The sequence below is a fragment of the Ursus arctos genome, unplaced genomic scaffold (assembly GCF_023065955.2).
Source record: "Ursus arctos isolate Adak ecotype North America unplaced genomic scaffold, UrsArc2.0 scaffold_20, whole genome shotgun sequence".
Taxonomy (NCBI): domain Eukaryota; kingdom Metazoa; phylum Chordata; class Mammalia; order Carnivora; family Ursidae; genus Ursus; species Ursus arctos.
The window spans coordinates 5,481,755-5,497,795 of NW_026622875.1; the positions used below are offsets into that span (position 1 = coordinate 5,481,755).

The 16,041-nt window shown below is 37.2% G+C and overlaps 2 protein-coding genes across 5 annotated transcripts in view; one reads left to right on the forward strand and one right to left on the reverse strand.

The window, feature by feature from the left end:
- SMC4 (structural maintenance of chromosomes 4) overlaps window positions 1–13,796 on the reverse strand; it is a 36,380-nt gene extending 22,584 nt beyond the window's left edge. Inside the window, exons 1-7 of one of the 3 annotated variants that reach the window (XM_026497396.4) lie at window positions 13,575–13,795; window positions 12,281–12,424; window positions 11,203–11,381; window positions 10,547–10,738; window positions 8,806–8,982; window positions 1,691–1,855; window positions 1,313–1,440 (exon numbers count right to left, since the gene is read on the reverse strand). In XM_026497396.4, coding sequence (XP_026353181.1) covers window positions 1,313–1,440; window positions 1,691–1,855; window positions 8,806–8,982; window positions 10,547–10,738; window positions 11,203–11,381; window positions 12,281–12,419 — 980 coding nt within the window. In that variant the 5' untranslated portion in view covers window positions 12,420–12,424; window positions 13,575–13,795. Of the gene's footprint in view, window positions 1–1,312; window positions 1,441–1,690; window positions 1,856–8,805; window positions 8,983–10,546; window positions 10,739–11,202; window positions 11,382–12,280 lie in introns of all 3 variants that reach the window. The other 2 variants (XM_044383521.3, XM_057315860.1) reach the window with 2 other exon arrangements.
- A 245-nt stretch (window positions 13,797–14,041) lies between these two features.
- The window catches only part of IFT80 (intraflagellar transport 80), a 117,308-nt gene continuing 115,308 nt past the window's right edge, over window positions 14,042–16,041 (forward strand). For both annotated transcript variants that reach the window (XM_057315862.1, XM_057315861.1), the window contains exon 1: window positions 14,042–14,157. The gene's annotated coding sequence lies outside the window, so the exon portion shown is untranslated. The remainder of the gene's footprint in view (window positions 14,158–16,041) is intronic.

Consider the following 16,041-nt stretch of genomic DNA (forward strand, 5'->3'; position numbering starts at 1 on the left):
TGCCTGAAAGAGAACTTAAAGTAATGGTCATAAAGATCCTAACTGGACTTGAGAAAAAGTGGAAGATCTCATTGAGACACTCAGCAAAGAAACAAAAAACATTAAAAAAGCACCAACCAGAGACGAAGAACTCAACAACTCAAATTAAAAGTACACTAGAAGAAATAAATAAAACAGAAGAAACAGAAGAATGGATCAGTGACCTGAAGGACAGAGTAATGGAAAGCAATCAAGCTGAAAAGGAGAAAAAAAAATCATAAAAAATGAAGAGAGGGAACTCAGCAACACCATCAAGTGCAGTAACATTTGCATTACAGGGATCTCAGGAGAAGAGAAATGGGGGCAGAAATTTTATTTGAAGAAATAATGCTGAAAACTTCCCAAATCTGGGGAAGGAAACTGAAAAATAGAATTACTATATGATCTAGTAATTCCACTGCTGGAATTTATCCAAAGTGTATGAAAACACTAATTCGTAAAGATATATGCACCCCTATGTTTACTGCAGCATTATTTACAATAGCCAAACTATGGAAATAGCCCAAGTGTCCATCAATAGATGAACGGATAAAGAAGATGTGGTATGGGATGCCTAGGTGGCTCAGTCAGTTAAATGTCTGCCTTGGGCTCAGATCATGATCCCAGGGTCCTGGGATTGAGCCTGGTGTTGGGCTCCCTGTGGGTGGTGGGGTGGGTGGAAAGTCTGCTCCTCCCTCTCCCTCTGCTCTTCCCCCTGCACGTGCTCTCTCAAATACATAAACTCTTAAAAAAAAAAAAAAAAGATGTGGTATATATACACACAATGGAATATCACTCAGCCATAAGAAGAAATCTTGCCATCTGTAACAACATGGATGGATCCAGAGTATTAAGTGAAATAAGTCACAGAAAGACAAACACCATATGATTTCATGAATATGGGGAATTTAAGAAATAAAACAAAGGAACAAAGACAGACAGACAAACCAAGAGATCCTTAACTACAGAGAACAAACTAATGGTTACCCGGAGGGAAGGTGGGTGACGGAATGGGCCAAAGAGGTGAAGGGAATTAAAAGTATACTTATGAGTACTGAATAGAAAATTGCTGAATCACTAAAGTGTATACCTGAAACTAATATATGTTAATTATATTAGAATTAAAATTAAATAAAAATAATCAACTTTAATAATATGATTAAAAACCCCAATTTAATGGATTCATTACATAAAATAGATTTTAAAATTTTTTTTCTAACTCAGTCTTAATTTTTCTCTAATATAGGAGAGGGCTTACTGTCAGAAATAAAAACTGATAAATTAATGTACTTACATGTAATACTGACAGACGTGATTCTTTTTTCTAAATATTTCATTTTCCAAGGTAAGAAATTCAATAGCTATGTTTTTCTCTTCTTCTAAGGCATCCTTTTCCTTTTCCACCAGCTTAACTCTGTTTAACTACAAAAATTTAAAGTGTACAGATTATTCAAATATACTTTATGTGTACAGCTTCAGTTTCAAATATATCCACATTAGACAAAAATATAAGCTATATTAATAAAACTGTTCATTTAAATGTCAATAATATAAAATTCAACCTAGAACAGTAAAGATTTCTTTAATAATTCTAACTTTACTATTTAACTCAGCAGAATTTTTCAATAAACAAAACAGTCTGATCTGCAAGAAGAGTCTATAGAAGATTCACCTTCTCTCCTCTGTGTTCATTTAATATTTCAACTCTCCGACACAAGATTTTGATAGGCTCATTTAGCCGTCCGCAACCAATGATATCTTCTAAATATTCAAGCATACCCTCATCATGTTCAGTCTGGCCTTTTGGTTTCATCATAGCGATTTGTTCAACTTCACCCTTAAAAAAAAAAAAAAGTTGTATTACACACTTACTGTGTACGTTTAGCCACATCAATCTTGTGAGAATCAGAAACTATTAAACCCAACAGTAACCAACAACTAAATGATGTCAATCAGTAATGAGATTTAATAAGATACAAATAAAAATGTTTTCTCCACTGGTGTTTTCATTTTCATAGGTGGTAAGAAATATATATTTATACTCCCTTACATCAACTTTTACAAAATTACAATATACAGTCACATACACATATTAGAGCCAAAGAAAGATTCCCAATCTAAAAAGTTCATTCAATATAAAAAAAAGTATTAACTTTTCTATGAAGCAAAACTCAGCAAGAAATTCACATAATCTACAATTACTTTGGCAACATTATCAATTGTTAATAACATAATTAGAGCTCCTGTTCTGAAACAAAGAATTTTCAAAAAGATCCTTCATGGATCAACTGCAGTAGGAATCCTGTCCCAAGATAGTTTATTATTAAACTTTGTCTATAAATCTGCGTTCTGAGTTCCTCAACAAGTGCTAGACTTCATAAGGACTTCTCAAACTTAATGTCCTTTCTAAAATCAAAATCATTAAATAAAAAAGGAAATTACCCATTTCTTATTACAAGATATCCAACTGACTGAAAACTAAAAGTCATGGTACATATGAATTTGGAAAACTTTTATTTGCAATCATTAATACAACAGCTTTGAAGTGTAATTAAAATTCTTAGATTCACATTATATTATTTGTATTTATGTAATTTAATTACAAAGTGAAAAAGAAGAAAAACGCACAATCAGTAACCTTCAAGGCTGACTGCCAGGCAGCCATTTAGTTTCATGGTGGAGAAAATTTTGTCTGAACATGCTCAGGCAAAATGCTGCTGCTTTACTTCACATGAGTAGCCTGCTTGTGCTATTACAATAGAAGAAAAGGAAGAGGCAAGTAGAAAAAATACATAATATGCTTTTATTTCAGCAAAATAGCAAGGGTGGAAAAAAAATCAAGAAAAAAAATACATATAAAAAGCATTATTACTTCCTCAATTTAAATATTCAAAATATTTATGAATAAACCTCAAAAATCTGGGGTAAATCTTGCTAATGTAATGACAAAGTCATATTTACTAAGAGCTCCCACATAAATTTAAGTAAAAAAAAAAAAAAGAGAAAACAAAACAAAACAAACAAACAAACAACAAAAACCAAAAGCAAAAAAACCCAAAAACAAACTTGGGGCACTTGGCAGGCTCAGTTGGTAGAGCATACCGCTCTTAATCTCAAGGTTGTGAGTTCAAGCCCCATTTTGGGCACAGAGCCTACTTAAAAACAAAAAAAAAAACCCAAAACCAAAAAACAGAAACAAACAACACCAACCCCCCCCCCCATAAACTTAAACACAGCTACTTTAAATCACTGAAAAGCATAACTTTTAACATTTTTGTACACTACCATCCTCCTGCAGTTTAACACAATAGAATATGATTACCAAACACAAAGTAAAATTTTACCCAAAGAGCTTGTTATTTTTTCTCTGTAACCTTCAGTATGTATAAACTAGTGTTTTAACTGTTTAAAATATGTAGAGATTTATATAAAACATTTTATTCTGCTTTTAATTATCAGATCCTTCCAAATGTTTGCAGTATTAGCTTTGAGTCTTAGACAGGATTAAACCTGGAATAACGCCCAAAGTTTTGGATTACAAAAGGCAAATGCTAGCCCCTGAAGAAGCAGAGTCTTATTCAAAGTTTTTAGGTAGGCAGGGTTTATCAATAGCAACACTACTGATATTTTGGGCTGGATATTCTTTGCTGTGGGGAGCTATGCTGGGGATCATAGGATGTTTAACAGCATCTCTGACCTCTACCCACTAGATGCCAGTAGCATACCCTCCTACCCTCAGTTGTAACAACCCAGTGTCTCCAGACAATGCTCAATGTCCTGGGCGCAGGGATGCAAAACTACACCCAGCTGAGAACCACTAATGCTGAGGCACTAGTTTAACTCTTTTTTGGGTTTACAATACAAACAACAAAAAATATCTGACATCTGATATTCTAATATACTGCCTAATTCGAGTATCTGAACACCTGTTTTAAGAGGACTGAAAAACTATGCGAAGAGAACTTACGTCTTAGTCAATGGGCATAAGGTATTACTTGAGTAGGTATTTTCAGAGAGCCAGAAGTTAGGATTCAATGTAGCAGTTTACACTGACAAAAATATTCTTAAAGGCATCACACTTTTCCTGGCCAAATTACTGAAGAGATGGAATAACGCAATTAGGAGACTGCCTATCTTTGAGTAAAGCATAGTGGTTGCTTCTTTTGGGTTACCTGCTTCTCCTTCCCCAGTTAAAATGGTGGCTGTACAGCTAGGATTTTTCATTCTAGTAAGGTTGCATGCAGTCCGTTGAAAATAAAAATGCTAAAGACAAGGACATTTATAAATCAAAATAGTTCCATTATAAGTACCACATAACATTCAGTTTTAGATTGTTATATGGCACTCTTTTTTTTTTTTTTTTCAACCAGTTATTACCAGATTAGTATTACTGACTCAACAGGCTATTAGAACTTTAGGCCTCTACCTGTCACTTGACTTATTTGGACTACTGTGGTACTCCAATGACAACCTGGGACCTTTCTTATGGCTCTGTTCCTTGATGTCCTTTGCCTGCCTTACCACCTGCTACTATTTGCTTTCTTCTTTTTCCATTTTGCACCATTTCATATATATTTCATATATACTCTGTGAATTCATAATCTGTGCCTGGAAGACCATTCTGCCCCCCTTCCCCTCCGAAAAACATACCTATCCCATGTGAAATTATACAATGTAGTTTTAACTTAGGATAATAAGCTCCATACATTTCAGAAATGTTTTTAAAGCATCAACTAAATTTAAAGTCACCTGTCTACATCAAGGCTCTAAACCACAAATAATGGTTACATGAAAACATAAAAAATTTCAAGTTGCTATAATGCTAGCATCTGAAGCTAGCCAAGCTCCATAGACCTCCACAGTTATCTCTAGCTTCTATACCTTCAGTAGACTGAATAAGCTTTTAACTTTTTTTTTTTTGCTGTTATTTACTACAAACGTCCTTTAAATTATATCAGTGACATTAAGCAATTGTGTAAAATACCAGCTATGGTTTTTAAGAGTAACAGAGAAATAGCAAACATATTTCAAGAAAATATTTATAATACCAAGAGTTTAAACCTTAATTTACTAAAGTAGATGGCAAAGCATGATATTGTGATTCAGTTGCACCATTCTTTGATAATCTATTTTACAGAAATACAGTTTAAAAATCTAAGAAATAAACAGGATGATGCTCTTTATTCTTAATTCACATGGAATCCAAATTTTAGCATGCATGAACCACAAGAAACTCAAGTCCACAGCTATATTAAACGTTTTTTCCCTAATAATTCCTGAAGGATTCTTAGGATAAATATGGGTGTTTGCATCAAAACTAAATGGCCCCAATTTACTGGGCTCTGAAATTTTTAAAAAGATTTTATTTATTTGAGAGAGAGCACAAATGCCCACATGCTGAAGCACAGTGAAGGGGCAGAGGGGGAGGGAGAGGGACAAGCACGTTCCCTTCTCAGCACAGAGCCAGATGCAGAACTGGAGCTCTCCACCCTGAGATCATGACTTGAGCAGAAACCAAGAATGGGATGCTCAACCAACTGAGCCACCCACATGCCCCTGGGCTTTGTATTTTTATATTGTCTTGATAATCTTTTTATTTTCTCCATTTTCCACTGTACCATAAATTGTCCTTTATGTTCTGCTAATAAATTTTTATTCTAATTTGCTCTTTGTCAGCCGTCAGAGGCCAACAAACCAAACCACCAAGGTTAATATCTGCCTAAAATAAATACATAAACAGAAAGGATAATGCTTTAGCAGGTGGACTGCCTGATGTCTATTCTGGTTGCTTAGGGGTAGCTTTTTTCCATAACTGAGGCTGTTGAATCAGACACTTTTGGTTAACTGATAAAGCTAAAAAACTCTTTTGATATAGCACAGACTTACAGGCTAAAAGACTATAACCCAAATAGTCTGTATGACATACCAGGCTTGGGAGAAGTATACTGGAAAGAAAAACGAAGAAGAGATAAACTGGATTAACCTAGGTCTGAATTACCTATTTCCAAATTACTAAACAATAAGAAAAAAAAACAACAACCTTGGTTCCTACTTAAAGTTCTAATTCAGGTTTTATAATGAAGACAAAAAATATACGAAATTGAAAACTTTGACAAAACTAAAATTGCCTTAATAACTGTAGCTTTAGGAGTTTACAAAACCACTCCTGAGACAGCAATCACTACCTTAATTTTGATCATAAAAGCATTAAGGTTATCATTCTTCTAACTTCGGAGCATATGCACCAAAACCAATGAAATCTCATTTATAAGTCATAGTTACCATGAAATGCTATGGAGACCTAACAAAACCCTACTTATTTTGCACCAACGGTTATTACAATGGGACAAAGGCTTTGAAATTAAGGTATATATAAATGGGGACATGTACAAACATGAGAAGTACAATGGCCAATTATACTTTTGAGGCCTATGTAAGTGCTGGTGGCTGTACAGTCAGGACAAGAAACAGGGCTTAACCATTTCTCTCTTTTGTATCATCTTAGCACCTAGCCTTGTTAGGTACTTATTTGAATCAACTGATGAAATTTAAAATGGATTCAAATACTAGAAATGCTTACTTCAAAAAAATACTAAACCAATAAAAACACTGCAAACATTTTTTTACCCTTATGGACTTCTAAACATTTAGTGCTGTTTAATCTTAAAAATCAATTTTTACTTTACCTAATTTAGATTACTTAGACTGTTAAGCACTACCACTGGCCAGTCTATACGTTTTATTCAAACTAAGCACTTATGTTTTGATATTAGGCTGTCTCCAAGTTCCCAGCCTCCCAAATCACATTAAGAGAAATGTTAAATGGGAGAGAAGATAATAAAAAAGCCACATTTTTACTTACCTTCAACTGCTTTAAAGCTAGTGCAGGTGTCTAAGCTTTTGAAAAGGAATTAAATAAACATCCATAGAAACCACTGTCACTCTCCCTCAAGCTTTTAAATAGGGCATCATTAGTTCTACCTAATCCCTGTTTCTTCTTCCTAACAAGTGAATTCCTAAGGTTCCTATCTGTAAACTTAATCAAATGGAAAATCTGTTACTTGGGAAGTTTACCTTGATATTAAAAATGTGTTAAATAATTTGTTAAAAAGGACACAAAAAGGTTGTGATTACATGAGGACAAATGGCTTAAGCTTAGATACTTCGGAAGCACATGTTTAAAAAAGTTGACGATTAAAAAATTACTGTTATTTACTTCTTTGGGAAGTTATGATTTTATTTAGCTTCCTTTATTATGGAATTATATAGAGAGGCTGCACCAAAGGAAATAAAATAACCCTTACAAGGGTTAAAATGCAGTCCACTTTGAGGAATCTTGGCACAGGTGTAAAATTTTGACCAATTATCCCAGGATGATAGTAAATAGCAAATAATAAACAAAAAATAAACATAAGAATAGGTTCCTACAAAATGGTATTAACAAATACAGTATTACAGAGTGAAATAACTTATAATCAACAATTAACGAAACCAAATCCCAGAATATGAAAGTCCATATAACAGTTAAATGTGATTAAAGACACACATACATACACAAATACACAGATTTATTTTCACATATATGTAAATTCAAATTCTGTTTAGAAATATATCTGCAGCTGATTTTCCCCAACATTCATTTTTAAAATAAGTCTGAGTTACAGAAGTATTACAAATGTACCATGCTTGGTAACAAAAGATAGTAATATAAGTCATTCCAGAACAATGGGAACAGACTGAGAACAGTCAGGCATCCTAGCGAAACTTTCAGTATCAAATCAAAATTCCCAACTTAGTTTAAAATCAGTAGCATAAGACATTAAAGAATGTCATCAGCTATTTTATATCACAAAATAGTTTTGTTTCAATTATTATGCTCTTGGGAGATTATGGCTAGAACATAGAAAAAGAAAGGAGCTTCAAATCAAAAAGGAATTTTAATGTATCTGACAAAGCCATGTTTTACACTCAAAACTTTTTGAAAGGGAAGACAAAAGAAAAGATATTTTTGTTACCAAGCAAGGCGGGTAAAATGTATCTTTACTCAAAGAACATACGGTTTCTAATAAAATTCAACTTAACACCAGGTACTTAGTTTTATACCCCTTTAAAAAGACTTCAAGAGTTGTGATACTGCAGAATGACATGAGTTACTTTCTGATCTTCCAATATTTAGTGGTTCAAGTAGGCCACTCCAACCAAAACAAAAACCAGCTTGGTTAACTTTTAGTTAACCACGCTAAGTGTTAAAAAAAAAAAAAAAATTAGTAAGGCACTCAAGTAAAATTGTCAAACATCAAGTGTACAGAATTCTTTTCTTTTTTGTGCTATTTAATATTAGTACAGATAATAAGGAAAAAAGTAAAGGACTATTAAAAGATAATGAATCTCATTAAAAATATTATCTTAAAGGAACATACAAATAGTAGCAATAAATAGCAGTTATATCCCTGCCACGCTAAAGCAGCACAATAATATTGGTGTTTAATACTTATTTCACTACGCCAATATTTACGTGCTGCTAGAGCGGAACAAGTATGTCAGTCCATCCAAACATAAAATGAGCATCTTATGGTGAAAATAGTTTTGAATGAATTTCCTTAAATTTCTAGAGCAGCAAATAATGATTCGCATCTTGACTGTAGTATGTAAACCATGATGTGCTGCTACAGTACTTTAAGGCCTCAATAATACAGGATTCCAACAGGGGGAAACCCCTCTAAACTATACTGGGGGAAAAAAAAGTAAGAAAAATAAGAGAAACTCTGACGTCTTTAACAAACTTACCTGCAAGATTAAAAATCTATTATGGTCCAGGTCAATTCCATGGCTTCGAAGAAGATTTCCAACATCCTTAAATGTTGTCTTTTTCCCACTTATGTGATAGACAGAAGTATTATCTCTGTAGGCAGTTCTGGATACATAGAAGTTACTGTTAGGAATGACTTCATAATCATCCCCTTCCTGTTTTTCGGAAAAACAAAACCAGAAAACAATTGTTGGTATTAAGTCACAGGTCTGCACCAAATTTCACTCTCTTCATATTCAAACTTATTCTATGGATTAAAAACTTCAATTGAACATGCATATCAACTGGCAATAATTCTCAGAAATAATTCTTAGCAAAGAATAGTTTCCAAGTTTTGATCCTTTCCTCGTAGATCACAAAAACCAAAAAGCCAAACAAACAGAAACAAAACAAAAAACCCACCTCCAGACAAGTCTAAAAACATATTCGATTGAGAAAAGAGCATTTGAAGTGGGACAAGAATCTCACCATATCTGAAACAAACTCACCCAAATTATTAAACCATGCTTACAGATTACTAGTCCATATTAAAAAGCTGAAAGAGACGATTCAAGGAAAGAAAGGTAGTAATGGCATAACATGGCTTAATTTTTTATCTTTTTTTTGGTAAACAATATGCCATTAGTGGAAGGTATAAAGAATTGTAAAGAATCGACAACTACATTCCCCCAATTTCTAAAAAAAAATCAAACGGATTAAAAAAAAAAGTATTAATAATCTACTTTAATATTAAAACTTGCTTTCCCTTAAAAGCTTTGCCATTTTGAAATCATGGCTTTTAAAATTTACACGAATCAAACATAATTATAATAGGCAAAGAAATCAAGCCTCATTTACTGGCAATCATTTTTCAACCTAAATTGTATAATAGAAAAGCATTAAGAAACAAAATTAAAATAGATGACACCATGTAAATTTAATTAAAGCCCTTTATGTTAAAAAAAAAAAATCTAAAAAGCAAAACTTAGAAGCTAAGTCACATCCTTGCTTCATTATGGAGTTTTCTATATTTTTAGGTTCCAACCGGTCATTTTTAAGCCATGAATTTCCAAAGTTACTCAACAGACGAGAAAAAAACCAATACCAACAGAACCATGTAAATAATCTAAATACACATTTTACCTAAAATTGTTTCTTTTTCTAGAAAACAAACTTACTAACTTCACCTTTTCCCTGTTTTAAAAGGGTAATTTACAAAGGATAGTTTAAACTGAAGCAGAGCTCTTTCATATTACAGACACACATATTACAGACTACTAATATTAATGTGAATTAAAATAATGGAGATGGTAAAATTAGTCAACTGTTACATTTTCGAATTTAGGTAATTTATCTGAAAGCAATAAAAACAGAACTTTAAAAATGAACCCAAAATTTATAGTGAAAGAATGCCTAGCTGGCACCCAGGATACTAAAACTGCTCATTTTATTCTAAAAAGATAAGTACTATGATGAGCTACTTATAATTCATTACTCTGGCTGAAAATTTTAATATTTTAAGTTTAACAGCTGCCACCACCACTACTCAAAAAGAAAATATGGTCTTGGAGGTAATGAAATCAGTCTCTGGGAGGTAATGAAATCAGTATCTGTTCTGCTTTAAACATACAGCGATTTTTAAAAGCCAATTTAAGCCAAAAATAATAAATGCGCAATGTGTGGAAATCCTGTGTTCCGTATTTGAAGTTGCAAATAACTAAATACTCCAAAGTCCCTTACCTTATCAATTATCTTCTGAAAATGAACTTCTACAGTACAACTCTGAATGTCCTTGTGTTCATCAGAATTGTGTATTAATACCGAAAGTTTTTTAGATCTTATTTTTTGTGCTCGGTAGCCAAACACAAAAAGCATAGAATCAATAACATTGGATTTGCCACTGCCATTTGGCCCAATAATACAGGAAAAGCGCTGCATAAAAAGAACAGAAAAAAAATTAAAGTGAAGTTAAAAAGGTCATACTATACAACTGATTTTAATTTAAACTGCTTGCTTTTTTTACTTGCAGCAAAACTACTAAGTATTTAAAAGGTTTAATTTCAACTTGTTTTCTTACATCATGTTCTCCTTTATCGCAAGCTTCAGCACTTTAAATAAGACTATATTCTAATTCTAACTCACTTTTTACAAAATTCATTCTAATAGAGAAAATACTTCTTCAAACAAAAACTCACCAATTCTACTCAGTGAGGGAAAACTTAATAGCTAAAGAGGTACCAAATATAACCAGGATAAACAAAAAACTAATTTCGGTTGTTAAAAACACAGGAAACATACCATGTGTTATCAATGAGGATAAACATGATAAAATTGAAATATCTTGTAATAAAAACACATTCCCCTATAATAATTATTTAAAATATTTAATCAAATACCTTATGAAAAGGTCCCAGAATTTTTTCCCCAGCATAGGATTTGAAGTTCTGGTTTACAATATGAGTTATCATAAGCCGAGGAGCTCCAGCTTCATTGGCCATTGCTGGAGGTGGGGGAGGAGGGATGCTATTCAAAATCTCTTCTAAACTTCTATTATCAATTTCCTCACTTGGTGTCTCTAAATCAGTCAAAGGAAAGGGAAAGCAAGGGGGGAAAAGCCTGCATTAGTGCAATTTGTTCGGAGAGCTACTGCCTGCTAATTCTTTGGAGAAATGTTATTTATGAAACCTAGAAATCTGTATTTTCCACGTAAATGTATTATCCTAAACTCAGGAGAAATGAAAATCTTTCAGCTTGGTTTTATAAAAAAAAAAAAGAAATTCTTAAAAGAAATGACCACCAGTCACAAAATCCTACAAAAATATATCTCTTAGAAGTCAAAACACTACAACATAAAGCAGGTCTGGGAAAACCACAGCAACCTGATTCTCTGCTCCTCACCTAAACAGGTGGTTAAATCCTAAGGCTCTAGATCTAACTTTCCCCGTATCTCGGAGCACCTAGAACCTTAACTTTGGACACTCAAGAGCTCCAGCGACCCTGTCACAGGGGCTTCCTAATGTCACCCAATTCCTGTACTCACAAAAACTACGGTAGTTTCGAGTAAATTATCACCATCTCTTTAAACGCAATTTAAGACTAGGGAAGTTAAGTTAGGGCCAAGCAACTTTTAAGATATAATCATGTTAATTCTGTCTAGAAAATAGTCCACTAGCTATTGGCTGACCATGCCGACTTCCGCGGAAATACAAGGCCACAAACAAATTCATAACTGTAGCCACGTACTTGCCCCAATCCCCTCCAGCACCGTTACACCGAAATTGCGCGAAGACTCCGATCTCTGAAAACTGCCAAATCGTTTTCTTGAGCTGCTCTACGGGACGGATACGCGATCTACAGACGTCAACTCCGCAGCCCCTCACCTCCGCGCCCCCAAACACCAGACAGTCCCAGGTTGGGCGCGGACCCACCCTGGTCTCCCAGCGCGTTTTCCTGTGGAGTCGCGGCGGTACTCACCTGCGGTAGCAGGAGTCGGGCTGCCCGCGCGCCCGGGCGGGGGTTCCGGCTCCGCGTCGCTGCTGGTGCCGTTCGGGGACTGCGGCGGCTCTTCCCTTCTGCGCCGGGCGGTGGAAGGTTGGGTGCCTTTACGGGGCATGGTCGCTGGGGCCGGGGGAGAGCCAGGAGCAAGTCAGCCCGCCGGGCCGCAGAACCGTACCGGTACATTCCCCGCCGGCGCCCGCGTCGGATGGGTTCAGCCCCCACCCCATGCCACTCGGGGGTCAACTCCGTCCGCCAGTTTCCGAGAGCCCCGTTTAAAAAACGCCGCTCGACGCCAGCGGGTGCTCGGTAAAGAAGGCACAAAAAACCCAAGCGCCAAAAAGGCGGGATTCGTTTTAAGTCCGAACAAGTGGGAAAACCTAGACGTGCCTGGTTATCAAACAAGGATAGAACTGCTTAAGTTCTTTTTATTTTCTTAATGCCCCCCATCCCCGTCCTCCCACAGTAGAAGGGTGTAAGAATCTTATCCTTTAATTTCCTAACGAAATAAATCCTATACGCCGGTATTTACTGACATTCCCACGCTGTTGGGGTTAGGGAAGCAAGCGCACAGACTTTGTGAGAAGAGTTCTATTAGCTTTAGGTTCGGGGGACTATCAACTCTTCCTAGAGTAGCTAATAAGACTAACGGGCGACTCGCCGCCCACTTTCCCCGCCATTTAGCTCTTGGCGCCGTTGACCGCCCCGGGGCTTCCAGGTCTCCTCGCTACCGTCCGACCAGGAAAGGCGGCCGGAGACGAGGGTCGACCACTCTCGACTTCCAAATCAGACGTGGGCAGCGCCTGTTCCAGTTCAATCATCTTGGGGTGGCGGGGTTTGTCCCTCCGTGGCCCGCTGAGGAATCTCGTTGGACAATAAACTACAAAAGGTCACCAGTAAGGGCTCAGATCTGGTGATTAGTCCCTTGGGAGAAGAGAGAAGGTCAGGGGGCAGGGGAGACGCCCTTTCCCCGACAGAAACCAGGATTTCTGAGAAGAGATCCGTGAGGCTTAGAGTCCGCGTCCCCCACACCCCCGCCGAGAGACGCTTAAGTAGCTCAGAGAAGCGGCGCCCGCGAGAAGCGCGCGGGAGTCCCGACTGCCGGGAGGCGGCCGAGGGGGGGAGGGGTGACAGCGAAAGAAATCTCCCGGCGGCAGCCTCAGCCCAGAGCGGACTTCGGCTGCTCCAGCTCAAGGCCTCTACTTTCCAGGCGCCCGCAGACGGGGCAGGAAGTAAGACTGTGACACCCTGATCAGGAAAATAAGTACTTTACCTGCGGGGCAGTCCACTCACACCAAAGCTGGAAACCGTTGTACAGCACCCCCGCTCCTACCGGTGTTTCGGCTCCGGGTCCTTCACTCGAAAATGGCGCCTAAAATACAAACTCGAACGGAAATTCGTTACAAATGCGCGCAATGCTTTCTGGGAACCACTAATTTGAAAAAAATGCGGCGATTACCACCGCCATCTTCTGGTCGCTTACACGCCTGCGCAAACTCCTGGCGGGACCCAGGCGGCAGGGCACGTTTATACTAAGTGAAAAGGCTGAGCGTAGCACTTTTTGCCTGAGGCCTACGGCAGCAGTCTTATAAAAATATATATAAAAAAAAAAACAATCTGGAGAGTGTTGAACAAGAGGCAAAAACCACTAGGGCTCCACCCACAGCTGAAGAAGGGCTCAGTCATCCACTAACGTCCCTTAAAGAGAGGGCGGGTTTGGGTGACCCGCGGCGGGGAAGTATCGCGAGAAGAGGGAGTGTGCGTAGCTCACTATGGTGACAGGGAGGTCGGGAGGCTTCTTGGTAACTGGTCCTAGCTCTGTGGGAGCAATCGTCACTGCTTACCTGGAACTTAAGGTAAATCTCTTCACCTCTGGATGTGGTGAGGAAGGGGTTTGGAAATTGTGGCCATCAATGGACCCCGCCTTACCTGCTTTAAGTGTATGCGGTATAGAGCATCAGTTATTTTCCATCTCCCTGGAGGCAGTGGGGCTCTGGATGTAGCTTTTGGGATGCGAAGCAGGAACCCCGAGTTTGGAAGGAGTAGAAAGACAAGAAGAACAGAAAACCTGGACTGGTGAATGATTGTATAGTCTATATGTGAATAGCAAAATAATTTCGAATTTATTGGTGTTAGGTCATAAGTGTCACTAGTGAAAGGGGATTTCGGGCTCTTAAAATCATTTGATTGAAAGATTCCGTAATGGAAGAAAAGGTTTGTCGATGTTATCTGGTTATCTTAATGAGAAAAATTATCGATCGGAAAATATTTAACTTTTGAGTACGTTGCACTGTGCAAGGCATAGTCAGGATTATTAAGCAAGTATTCCTGTGCCATGAGAACTTAAGTTGTATTAGTCGATTTTTTTAAAAAAGATTTCGTTTATTTATTGACAGAGAGAGAGACAGCCAATGAGGGAGGGAACACAAGCTGGGGGAGTGGGAGAGGGAGAAGCAGGCTCCTAGCTGAGGAGCCTGACATGGGGCTCGATCCCAGAACCCCGGGATCACGCCCTGAGTCAAAGGCACACGCCTAACGACTGAACCAGTCAGGTGCCCCTTGTTAGTTGATTTTTAACCTGGAGTCTGTGATCCTGGTGGTAAGGTGATTGAGATTCAGTGGAATTCTTAATACTATCCCCTCCCCCCCGCTGAAACTGTAAATGGAATTCTGTGTGTTTGTGCATTTTTCTGGGGAGTTAGTTTTCCCAGAACTTTGATTACATTCTTCGATGTGATTCTAATCCCCTATTATGTTAACCGTTGGTCGATTTGACTACCTCCAATAATTATTTATTCAGCGACACTTACGTAATTGACGTTGAGAACTGGGAGCCTTTTTACCCCCCTTTAACCTTCGTATACCTAGGGCCTGTCATGGTAAAGCACTGATAAATCTGCTTTATAAATGAATTTATATTGCCGTTCTAAGTAAGTAGTATGAATCTTGCCCCAAGAGCATAAAGTCAGGTTCAGTGATTCTCAAGAGAGATGTGGAGGACACTCCCTGCCAACTGTAAGAATTTGGTGAGGTTCAGGGACTGGCGTGGTTTGCAGGAACACTGACTCGGTACTATAACACACATTTATTTATATTTTTGTTTAAATTCAAGTTAGTTAACATCTAGTGTATTATTAGTTTCAGGGGCAGAATTTAGTGATTCATCAGCTTCATATAACACCCAGTGCTCATTACATCAAGTGCCCTCCTTAATGCCCATCACCCAATAATATATCTTTATTTTTAAAGTTGAAAACAAATTACTGTTTTCATAAGACAAACTACAGACAGTAAAACTCAAGGAAAAAAATTATTGGCTGGTAGGCATATCAAGAAAATGTAGTGATTCTCTTTGAAAGCTTCTGGAATCTTGAATTTTCAAAGTTTGTAAAACACTACAAAACCTGAGTTGGAGAGATATCAACCATGGAAAAAGCAAAGACTAGACCAAATTAAGTGGTGTATAAGGGTCATGGAGACAATGTAGTAGAAAGATGTAACATAACAAAATCCCAAATCCCATCATTTTTTTTGCCACATGCTTGGACAATTTACACAATTTATCAATCTCTGAGAATATTTATTATAAAATCAGTGCATAATGCCTGTCTCATAGGATTGTTTATAATTGTCTAGCACGCATGCTAAGCATTTGATATTGCACCTTATTAGGGCATGTGCTAAGGATGAATAATGGGATGTCAAGTTAGAAAGTCAGCTTATGAAGGGTCTTGAAAGCC